Source organism: Alosa sapidissima, chromosome 2 (assembly GCF_018492685.1).
Source record: "Alosa sapidissima isolate fAloSap1 chromosome 2, fAloSap1.pri, whole genome shotgun sequence".
Classification (NCBI taxonomy): Eukaryota; Metazoa; Chordata; class Actinopteri; order Clupeiformes; family Clupeidae; genus Alosa; species Alosa sapidissima.
This window is the reverse complement of record NC_055958.1, coordinates 9,658,316-9,671,092: the sequence shown is the minus strand read 5'-3', so window position 1 is coordinate 9,671,092 and position 12,777 is coordinate 9,658,316. Positions and strand designations below refer to the sequence as shown.

Below are 12,777 nucleotides of genomic sequence, written 5' to 3'. Positions count from 1 at the left end.
ATTCTGAGAGTCAGGGATTCTGAACATTCTGAAGTAGAAATTATTTAAGCAATAAGCCTTGAGAGGCCGCAGGTTACAATGATTATAGAACAGCTAACGCATCGTGCCTAAAACCCCCAGCTGCTTAGCTGTTCTATAATCAGTGTAACCTATGGACTCGAGTGGCTTATTGCTTTTCTAAAATGGTTACTACATATATTAATACATACGATTTCATAAAACAAAAGCACAGCAACGTGAAATGTAACGATTTATTCATAGATAATCATTCTTCTGCCAAGAAATATATTTCCTCTATCAGAATGGTTGCCAAGCAACATAGACACAGCAACTCTAACTTTTGTATCATGTTGTGGTAGTGCAGTAATTTAGGATGAAATGCGATCAATGTGTGGGGTTGTGCCGGATTATACAACGGTATCGAACACGATCCAGCCAATCATAATCAAGGACCGGAACTATCTGTATTAGCGCCAAGCAATAAGACTCAAGTCTTATTTTAAGACGTCTCATCAAGACAAATTTGTTAACACAATGGAAGCCAAATTTGCTTGTTTTCTTTCAATGGAGTATTAGATCAGTGTCTATACACTGCAAAAACTGCTTATCTGATCAAATCTAACTAAGTGTTATTAATCTTATACCAAGATCAATAAATCTAGTTGGTCTTGTTTTCAGTACAAAGAGACTTACCTAGCATTTTCTCTTAAAATCATTTGACTTAATTTAAGAACAGTTTGACTTCTTTTAAGACGTCTCATCCTATTAAACAAGCAAATTTGTCTGCCAGTGTGTTAAGTAAATTTGTCCTAAAAACAAACAAATTTGTCTGCCAGTGCATTGAGTAAATTTGTCCTAAAAACAAACAAATTTGTCTGCCAGTGCATTGAGTAAATTTGTCTTAATAAGACTCCTTAAAATAAGTCAAAGTCAAATCTTTTGAGAGAGTGCTAGCTAAGTCAGTAAGTAAAAACAATACACAATGGATTGTTTGATCTTAATATAATATTAATAACATTGATTAAATTTGTCTTGATAAGACTCCTTAAAATAAGTCAAAGTCTTCTTAAATTAAGTCGAAATGATCTTTTGAGAGAGTGCTAGATAAGGCTTTACATACTAAAAACAATACCAAATAGATTTTTTAATCTTAATATAAGATTAACTAGAAAATGCAATTCCAGGGAATTACCATTTCATGTAAATGCAAAAAAAATGTTGTGTATAACATTAAATTACTTACAGTATGATTATTCAGATTACATAGACGTGTCCAGTATTCTTGAAAAACACTTACTTGATTAGATGTTGGCTTAGAATATATGACAGTCAGTAAAAATAAATTGTTAATTCAATATTGATCAACATTCTTTGTTTTAATACAGCAGAATGATACTCAGAATACACTAATGAACACTTAACAACCAATGTAAGCTTGAAGTAAAAAAAATCACAGTTGTGTGTGTGTATATATATACAGAACTTGATAATGCCAATCATATTATCCTAAGACAGATCTATTTATCAGTGGTAATTCTAAAATGGCAGCAAGAGCTAGAGGTCTCAGTTAATTGTAATAAATAGGTCACTTTTGATGGTGATATAGACTGAAGAACAAGATTCAGCCCTTCAGATGATCAGTTTTAGACAGAACTTAGGTTAGAATCTTAATTTTCACACAGCACAGCTCAGGTCTAAAAACAGACGTCTAACAGCACAGCTACGTTTCACAGATGTCACAGCACAGGTATGATTCAAATGTATGCATGCTTCATATAGTTGTCGGCATAGTCCTCCTGCAACAATATAATACTCAGAATGTCTCAGTGTAGATCTCAGATCTACATCTATAGTTCAAAGGTATGTGCAGATATGTTGAGATATGTTTTTAGGAATTAATGTTAGTGTTAATGTCAGTGATGTATGGTTGGCAGGATGTGCACACAGACAGGCACACACGTAATGTAATACACGGTCATCGCCACACTGGTCTGGTCCCTAAAAGACAAAAGCAAACAAGTTAGAGTTATACCAAAAACATGGAATGTGTACAATTGTTCAATACAACTTAGATATTTAAGTGAGGTTGTTGCACCATAAATCTGTAATGGTAGTTAAATATACTAGCCTATAGTATTTCACTGCAAACAAAGCAACATTTTGTGTTTTATTAATTTCTGTTTAAGGATAGTTGATAGCCAAACAGTTTAAAGTAAACAGCTTAGAACACTTTGTAGGCAAAGGGTGTGTTGTTGCTGTTGATAATCATAAACTGAGTCTTAAGGATGGACCATTCTGATATTAAGCATCTTGATAAACAACTACACTATATCTTACAGCTTGCTAGGTCTGTCCACATTTTTTCTACAGATTACAATGTAGGCCTACTTTAGGATGTAGCCTACACCAACTGGGAAGCTTTAATTTATAGGCCAGAATAATGCAGAAATGAGTAGCCTAGGCCAAGTAAACATACTCTGTAGCTATGTTGACAGCACAAACGTTATACCTCAACTTCTGTAGTGTGTTTTAACAATACTTTGGTCATATGGTCTGTTTTCAAACAGTAAGGTTTTCATCAGGTCCCTTTCCACAGGTTATCAAGAGCCAGATAGTATAACGTTAGTTAAAATGCTACTGGTTAGTGAGCAAATGTAACGTTAACGTCAGTGCTTAGCTGGGAGCGACGTTTGAATGTCATTAGCTAACGTTATCGAAACCTATAGCTTAACCGGTCAATTTAAAGTGACGACTTATTAACGTGGATTAGGTGGGTTTCATAACTTTCCTTACATAATAAATATCAACGGATAGGATAAGTGCTAACTTTAACTATTCCCCGAACGTTAGAACTACCGAGTTTGGCTACTTGTGACCTATCATTTCATACATAGCCTATAGTATAGAATGCTACATAACATAATGTTTGACGACATAAATGAGTCAAACCAAAAATCGGACCACTTACCTTGTCTGTAGTTAGAGAAATGTGCCTCTGGAGGAGAGTTTTACGAGCAAGTAAAGTATCACGGCAGGCCATAGAGCTGGTAAGTCCCGCCCTTTCCGCTGGACCTCTAGATTGAAAAATCGTCAATGCAAGTGAATGTGAGAAAATAATTATTTTCTGGTCCCGTTTGATTGGTGCCATGAATGTGAACATATGTCGTCTGTGAATTTTTAATATAATTTTTCATGTTACGAGTTTGACAGTATATTACAGAGGGTCCCCGTTAAAAATTGACACTTCATTCACGATAATGGTGATTCACGCAGCTGGGTGACATGTAAGTACAACTGCAGCCGCTTGGGGGCAGCATAGTCCGCTGTGGCGTTCAACGGTCGAACTGGACGGCGCATTCGACAGCAAGGGCTGTGATTGGCCGAGTTTTCAGTGCGTTTCTGTTTTTAGCAGCCCCTGCAACATGCTAATCCACTGTAGCCTAAGCTTTGTACATAATGTTAAACATAGTTTTGGATTCAGTGGCAAGATTTCTTGATTGTATAGTGCCTGTCTCTCAGTAATGTTTTAAAATGAGAGCTTCGTCAGCTGGCAGTAGGCTACTTTGTCGGTAGTCATGAGAAGTTCGCTTGCTAACAGAACATAAAAATGCTGCCCAGAAACCTTGTGAATAGTTCTGACACTAACGAGGTTGAAATATAGCATTTGCCTACAGCATCTCCTTAACAGTAAAGTTAACAAAATGACAGCATTCATATGACAAAGGAAAACGAATCCGGTCACTCAAGACTGTGCCGTGGGGCAGAAGACGCTTGGTGGCTGTCCACAACGTTATAAACTTAACCTAAATAGTCGGCTGCTGTAAGCTACAATCGGATTTTATTGTATACCCCTGTTGTCTCAATGATGATAACATCTCATTTCCGACTATATTTCAAAGTGTGCCGTTCATTTGCATTATTAACATAACATCGTATTGTCATTTTTGGCGAAGACATGCATTCCGTTAGGGATATTGAACATATTTAACATTCTCTAACCATCGTGATTTCGAATTGGTGCAGTTGTCAGCACAAAAACTCATTTCATTCTTTTGCTCTTTTGCATTGCTCTATGCTGTTCTATGGTGCTTTCTGCCTCTTGGTTGCGCACGCATGTTTTCGTGGCGTTTCATAGAAATCCATATATAATGAGCGCATAAAACGACTTGTTGACGTTTTGGGACATTAATCTACATGTAGGCTACGTTAAGCTTTAAGGATTGTATGTCCTTAATTTATTTATATAGGCCTATTTAGGCTACTTGCGCAAACCCTGGATACTTTTATTGCCACACAACAATATTGGTGGTATTTGTTACATTAGCTTCAAAAGGCACCGCTTCAGAAAGCTGCACTGCTTGTGAAAGAAGGGGGTGGGGGAGGGGAGCTTGCAGCCAAGTGTCGGAAAAATGCATAGCCTACAACACAGAACCCGCTTCTCGCATTAGTCACTGACAGTAGACACGCTTCCAGCCTAATGACTTTCACACATTTTGAATGATTTACAGTAGGCCTAGACACATTAGCGCTCCACGTGTAGAGACTGTGCAGAATACAATGTGTGAATATATCGTTTCATCGAAGCCCAGACTAATTCTATGGGGTTCAGATCCGGCGACTCTGCCGGTGTTGGCACCCAGTTGATCCCCTCACTCTGAATGCAGGCTCTGACACTGGTAGCGGTGTGTTTTGGATCATTGTCTTGGAAGAATCTATGTGTAGACATGAGGAAACGCTCTCTCAAGTATGGACCGGCAACTTTTTTGATGATCTCTTCCGCGTAAAACTGTTGATCCATAATACCATCAAAAATGAGGAGTGGGCCCGGGCCACAACGCGAAATTCCACCCCAGACGTGCAGTTTGACTGGGTGCTTAACTCTAGGTTTTGCCATGCCCCTAAAGTTTGTCTTTCTCCAGCACTGCAATGCAAAACGTTCCAATGCCACTGTTGACTCATTGGTGAAGAGAACATCATCAAACTTTTCACCAGCAGTCTTCCATTCTTGCGCTTGACGTAGACGCAATTCTTTGTTTTTTTCCCGGGTCATTGGGATAAATCTGGGCTTCCCAAAGTGCCAGCCAAGAGCCCGGACTGCCTTTCTCACTGCTTGAATGCGTGATGTTGGTCCCGAAGACCACGCTAAGATTCACCAACAGAGCTACGGCCAAGTGGGCAGATACGGATGCCTGCTCTTCAGGTCCATCGTCACAGAGGAACACTATAAAGCCTGGAGCAAAACCACCAAATGGGATGGAGCAAAGGGCAAGCGAGCACTGCCGCAAAATGTGAAAAACTTTGTGGTCTCAACACTACAACGAAAGTTCCCTGCTATGGGGAGGAGTGAACTGAAGGACTGCATCAATAAGATCAACGAATTCCTCCGCACAACACGCAGATCTTCCCAGGGATTCAACGTGCTTTAAATTTAGACTGTAGAATGTAGACTGTTCATTATTTCAATAAATACGTTTTCTCTGAAGCACTTTCCCGACTTCGTCTTTCTATAGGCTAAGCATATCATGGAGATAGAGTAGAAAACTGGATTTAACTAAACAAATGTAACTAAGTAAACTGATTGTTTACTCTACAGTAGGCTATGTTCCCCCTCTCAGGCTGTACAGTAGGCCTATTGAAAGTAGGCTAATGAGCTCAATAGACACGTTAGCGCTTTCATTAGGAAACTTTCGTTGCAGACTTTCACAACTGATTGTTTAGCCTACAGTAGCCTACTGTAGGCCTACTCTACAGTAGCCAAGGCTATAGGTTATGTTCCCCCTCTCAGGCTGTACAGTAGGCCTATTGAAAGTAGACTAATGAGCTTAGACACATTAGCGCTTCCAGCCTAATGACTTTCACACATGAATGATTTACAGTAGACACATTAGCGCTCCACGCAGTGGCGTAACTAGGCCTAGTAGGTGCAGCAAGTGCAGTCGCACCAGGGCCTGTGACCTCCGTCGCTACCCCCGCAATGCAATTGCTGGAAAATTCTATACCGGTCCTTTCTGACTACCTGCGTGCCTTTGACCAGGCCAAGGCTACAGCGCAGACACTCGCAAATAAATGGGGGTTCAGAGTACATTTGAAAATGTGAAGAGTGAAGCGTCACTTTGACGAACTATCGGAAGATGAAGGCTTAACCGATGCAGAGAGATACTTCAAAGTGCAGGTATTTAATGCAACTCTGGACATCATAATCAGTCAGCTCTCCCAAAGATGTGCAAGCATGCGGGAAACTTGTTATGTGTTTGAGTCTTTACGTCCTATGATCCTTCAACTCGCAGGTGATGATGAACTGCTTGAAAAGGCAGTACGTTTGTCAGACCATTATAGCATGGACATTGCACTGACATTCCCAACACAACTCCTCTCATTTAGGTCTTGCTTTAAAGCAGAGATTTCACAGAAGTCATCTATTTTTCAACTTGCCAAAAGGCTGGTGGTAGATTATGACAGTGTAACATCCACATTTGGGGAAGTGTGTACTGCTCTCATGTTGTTTCTACATTGCCTATGACTGTGGCAACAGCTGAGCGATCTTTTTCCAAATGTTCAACAATTGCTGGTGTACAGGCTATAATCAATTAGCTAAATCATTTGTCCAGCTGTTTAAACATTTTTTCGTGTTACATTCAAACGCAAAAGGTGCTTTGATATATTTTGTTTAAACGTCGGCAAGCAGGCATGCTGCGGTTGGAATGAATGAGGATAATTGGTTTTATCTGCGGTGTTATTTTTTGCATTTTGAATATGACTCGCTCCAGCACGTCTACTTTTTTGCACGGTGCTTTCTTAAAGGAGCTGCACCATCTTACAACAATTGCATCTACATTTTCATATTAGAATGTTTTGTCAAGTGTAAGCTTAAACTACCGTGATCAAATTAAGTTTCCGTGCCCCCGCTGAAAGTCTCTTATGCTCTTATCGTTACACTATCAAATCTATAAGTAACCGTGACAAATAGGGTATAAGATATATAAACTCACGCTATTGTATTATCATATATGTTTGGTAATGGCTCAGCTTTCTCTGATTGTTCTACTGACTTGGAAACTGCATCATGGAAGCAGTAAGTCAAGTCGCATCAAAAATAGTAGTGGCAGAACTCCAAAGTGACACCTTGTGGTTGTTTGTGTCAACTGCCGTTTGTGCCATTTCTGCTGAGAAAATGGGGATCGTGATTCCTGAAGGAACCCGTCCAAACTTAACGGGGACCCACTGTATATGATTCTTCGGCTATCAGTTGTGGAAAAGACATAACTAGAAAGACTACATGTCGCCTGTGACGTGAGCTAGCTCTAATCGCTAACATTAACTGAGATGCTAGTTTTTGTAACGGCAGGAATAAACACACATGGTAACAAAAATATTTGAAACATGTCTAGCTTCACTCAACACATTAACACTACGATACAGTGTGATTGTAAAGTTGTATGGTTCACTGTGTTCAAAGTCGATCTTAATAACCCTCTACATCTCGACCAACTGATGGTTGTTATGGGAAACTAGTGATCTGTCGTCTAGCGGAAAGTTGTAGTCCACAAAGTGCTCTCACACAAAGTTTAACCGCATCAAACTTCTACCCGCTCAATTGTAGCATTCTTTACACGAAAATTTATATTAAAAATTCACAGACAACATATGTTCACATTCATGGCACAAATCAAACGGGACCAGAAAATAATTATTTTCTCACATTCACTTGCATTGACGATTTTTCAATTTAGAGGTCCAGCGGAAAGGGCGGGACTTACCAGCTCTATAACGTTCAGAAGATTCACAGCTCCAGTGGTGGAAAGATTGATTGCAGCGGACTAGCTGTTGATTGCTTTCAGGTGCAGGTCACGTCATAATGCTAAAAGTTGCCGCCAAGGCGGTCAATGTTAACTCAATGGGAATTTATTGCTCTTTTATCGTAAATATCTCAAAAAGTATAAAGTTCACAAATGTAAAAAATACACTGTACAATTGTCCGTTACAAGACCTTTGTAGGAGTGTTTGAATGACGTCAAACGGTTCAGTGGTTTTAGTGTTATTAAACGTCAAATTTGGTCGGAAGAAGAATAATAAAAGACGATAATAAGAAGAACAGTGATAATAGCAATGCAATAACACTTGGTTAGATTCACTTTATTTGCAGTGTAAGGCCAATCTTGAAACGAAAATGTGCAAAATGAAGCAGCTGATGACGGCATCATTACCTGCTAGGGTGACCAAACGCCCTGAGCAATTCGGGAGAGTCCCGAAATCTAAGCGTTTATCCCGAATCCGGCCCTAATTGTCCCGAAAATGATACTCAATCAGAATACTGAGTAGTTATTTTCTGATAAACATTAAAAACTGTCCGTAGAGAGGTTGAGTCGACTGCATGCAGCCCCCGACGGCAGCTAAGTGTCTGGATGCAGCCCCAGCTACTTTTTTTCCTTTTTTGACGTTCTATAATTAGGCGCGAATATGCACTGATTTTAGCTCATTTTCATTCATTCCTTGACATGGCTGATGTACCGGAACCCCAACACGCCGCTAAAAAGCGAAAGCGTCTATGCAGGTACCGGGAGGAGTGGGTGGGGAGGTACCCGTGGATTGACAAGGCCTTAAGCGAAGAGATGAAAGCATTCTGCAAAGTGTTTGTTTTATAGAATAGGCCTAGATGAAGAGAGCGCAAGTTGCAGCAGCCACGAAGCCGAGGACACTGAATGTGCAGGCAGCGCAGCAGACAGAGCCAGCAGTGATTAATTGGTCGCGTCATGTGTGCAAAAAAATACGTCGGAAATTCGGCCTAATGTCCGATGTCGTTTTAACATAATCTACTTAATCTAACAATTATTTTGTATTCTTACTTAATGACTCATAAATTTGGCAAGGCTTGTTATTAGCGTTAGGCTATTATCCTTATTCTGAAAGGTCTGATTTGCACTGTTACGCAGTATTTTTTTTTTTTTTTCCCACAATGACATTTTGAGTTCATGATTTCTCTGTTGTATTTTGAGGCAGACTCGATTTTTGAATAAAAATGTGTTTTGGTACAGGTTTGAAAATTCATTATCTTTTATAATAGTCTATGTAGGCCTACAACCCCCCCTGCGAAAAGAAAAAAAAAAAAGCGTCCCGAATTTTTAGCCAATCTCATCTGGTCACCCTATTACCTGCAGTGTTGGGAACGTTACTTTAAAAAAGTAATTAGCTATAGTTACTCACTACTTATTCCAAAAAGTAACTGAGTTAGTAACTGAATTACTCTATGATAAGAGTAACTCGTTAACAGGGAAAGTAACTATTTGCGTTACTGTTAAAAAAAAAAAGTTGCTATATGTCAAAGAATTTGGATTTTTTGAGCAGTTTTGAAAAGCCAGTTGAAATTAGTAGAACAGACAGGTGTTTGTAGGCTACATAACTTTCAATATTTATTAGATAGATAGATAAATACTTTATTGATCCCCAAGGGGAAATTCAAGATATTGCACATCGACAGACCTACGGTTGACTTCAGCCTGTCATAGGTTTTTGTTGTAAGGCAGAAAGATCTAGCTTTTGCTGCTTGGAGGACTTTGCTCCGAGTCCTTCTTTGCTAGTGGATGGCGAGCATCTGTGGTGGAGGTAGGCTATCAGTGTTTTTGGCCACTAGCTTTAGATGCGTGTGTGAGATGCCTCATTAAATTAGAGTTGCTTAAAACGGATGTCGACAAAGTCTTCGCTCCTGGACATAATGTACACATTACATGAACGTTCTTGCCTTTGACCACAATGAATTTGAAGTAGTGCTTATATCTCCACCTTGAAAATGCCAACTTTTCATCGGATTGCTCCTGACCTCTGCTGTTTCATCGAATCTCTACTTTAGCTGTTGCGTGTGTGGCGCGTGTGCTGGCAAGTGTGTAAAAACACTGGCTCTGATTGGCTATCATGAAACATGACTCTGCCTTAGCCAATCATAATCGCTTACGTCGTTATTAACCCACCTCCTCACTAGCTGTGAGTCGGGTGCGTTCGGATTACACAGTTTATTCAATCAATGCAAAGTAAGTAATGCACTACATTTAACGTCCAGTAACGTTAACGGTGTTGTAACGTTGTAAAAAGTAATTAATTAGATTACACCGTTACTGAAAAAATAACGTTGTTACCTAACGCCGTTCTTTTAAACGGCGTTATTCCAAACACTGATTACCTGTCTCTATGCCATCTATAGTCACATGGATAGTGTAAAGACCAACAGCTCCAGGGGTCCAGTTGGCACTGTAAGTCCCATCTGTGTTGGCTCTGATCAGCATGTTCTCACTTGGCCTTGGGAATGCACAACAGAATACAAACATCAGGGACTAAGAAAATGATAATGGTAATATTAATTAATGGCTGCTGTTACTATATTATTACTTATTATATTATACCTCTTAGGCATAGGTGAGGCGAAGCGAAGCTCCTCAAAAGAGTAGTTTTCATAAGCCTGAATGAAAAGGAAGCATATCAAAATAATAGTATAAAAAGCATTGTGAATCAACATTATACCTGTGCATGTACTTGTGTATTTCTTATGTCTTTGGTCTGTATGCAGAGTATCCTTTGTTTATCCTTGAATGGTTAGAATTCAATGGGAGCCTCTCTCGAGACCTTTTGTTTATCCCCAGGGGTGATTCCATATTGTATACACTAGGTGGGCAAGGATGGGGGGCTTTCCCACCCTGATTTGCATTTGTATAGCTCAGGAGGAGGAGGGGGGTCATGGGGGGACGACTGCCAAGCAAGGCCCACGTCAATTTCTGAGAATTCATGGCAGTTTTCTGCGTTGCCTGCAAATTGCCGTGAACAGCCATTAACCTGAACTTCCACGGCAATCTACAGTGCCTCAAACTGACGAAAATCATACTTTTCATGCAATGATTGTCACGTGCGATTACTAGCATTTGGCCATGTGCAACTTGGGATGCTCCTAATTAACGACCGTCTTGGAGGATGGGAGGGAGCTCCCAGAGGGCCAATTTTTCTAGCAGCACCCCTTGCGGGGGCATGGTGCTTAGTTATCAACTATAGTGATAAACCATGGTTATCATGGCTACAAAAAACCATGGTCAAACTATAGTCATGGTTACCCAAAAACGTATGAAACCGAAAAACCATGGTTATTCTGTCATGATTCTGTCATTCTAAAATGTGGTAGAATCATGGAATCAAAAAAATAATCGTTTTTATCTTTTTTTTTATTTTTTATGAAAAATGGCATGTCCAAAATTATTCATACCCTTTTTATATAATCAATGGAAACATCTTTATTTGCCAATCATGCTCTCAAAATGGTTCTTATAATACCTACCAAGCCTCTCCATGTCTCCACAATGATTGTAGACCGCACCTTTTTAGCAGCAATCTGCTTTTTTTTTTGACTGATTGAGGTCTGGACTTTGACTGGGCCACTCTAAAATTTTGACATTGTTCTCGGTTAACCATTTCTTGCCTCGTTTTGGCTGTATGTATTGGATCATTGTATGGTTTAATGGTCCAATGATACCTATATACTACAATGATACTGTTACCACACTGCACATACAGTTAATAACAACATTATTCATACCCCTGGCAAATATTGATTTAATGCTGATTTTCTCTCTATCAATATGTTTGTTCTGACTGAAAATGACACTGTCAGATGCCAAAAGTTTGTAAGACAATGTGGGAGAAAAATGGAATTAAAAAAGGAAGTATTAACAGTATGTGTAGTGTGGTAACAGTACCATTGTAGTGCAGATACAGTGGGCATTGCTTCAATTTGGCCAGCTTCCCACGCGGTATCACGCGACTTTAATTTGTATTTTTCCAGTGATGCTGCAACGATGCTGCAACAACCCAAACAACCGGCAGATGTCTCTTGTGAGCAGGGTGTCTCGTAAAAAGAAATGGAGCCTGGAAAACCCTACACAGACTTCACTACAGACTTTAGCAGACTGGTTTAGAAATAATTTAATAGCCAGAAATATGCCTGCCCTGCCCTAATAAAGAAATATTTGGTTAACTGCGAGTGAATCCCGTTTGCAGCTGTAGAAGAAACGCAGGACAAATTAAACATTCCGGTTTTCTCCAAGTGCAACGATGATAGACAGACATCATTTGGACAAAATATAGAGCATATTAACCTCCGTTGCTCAGCCAAATGCCTTCCTGTTACATCCTGTTATCACAGAGTTACAGGAGATGAACGATTTTTGATGGTCACAAGTTTACTTCATTAGCGTTTATTTTTTTGATTATTAAAGAGTGTTTTTCATTTAAAGGTTTGACTTCATGCTTATTCAGTAGAGCATTTAGTGCTCTCCCCAATCCCAGACGTTCACATTGCATGTTTGTTTGTAATGGATGCAACCGCGAGATACACGCTTATAGGCGCCGATACAGTGGGTGCTCCGTCGCTCGAGCACCCACAGAAAACATCGAGCAACCACGTGTGCCAGCTTACAGTCCCGGCTAAATTTACATTAATTTAAAATCAAACATTGCAGTTGATGTTAAATTCAGCATCTCTCATATTGTGATTGGCTATGTTGCTGTCAATCCCCTACTCCATATACTAACCACCAATGAGAGAGTCTCTCGTATGAAAATTCCTGACACTTCCCACCTGAAGAATTAATGCAAGGCCTTGTTGGGTCTTCAGCCCCGAATGTTTAAAATGTATATAGCCCTGAATATCATTTTAAAAGTAGTCTGACTAAGCTTATTGTTTTGTGACACAGCTAAACACTGGTACCTCATAGAACGTCTATAACATAGCCTAGGTCAGGGGTC

General features: G+C 39.7%; 1 protein-coding gene across 14 annotated transcripts in view; it reads right to left on the bottom strand.

The window, feature by feature from the left end:
- The window catches only part of mycbp2 (MYC binding protein 2), a 301,458-nt gene that overhangs the window by 131,969 nt on the left and 156,712 nt on the right, over positions 1–12,777 (bottom strand). For all 14 annotated transcript variants that reach the window (XM_042066141.1, XM_042066068.1, XM_042066086.1 and 11 more), the window contains 2 exons: positions 10,392–10,447; positions 10,172–10,287 (listed from right to left, as the gene is read on the bottom strand). In XM_042066141.1, the coding sequence (XP_041922075.1) occupies positions 10,172–10,287; positions 10,392–10,447 (172 nt within the window). The remainder of the gene's footprint in view (positions 1–10,171; positions 10,288–10,391; positions 10,448–12,777) is intronic.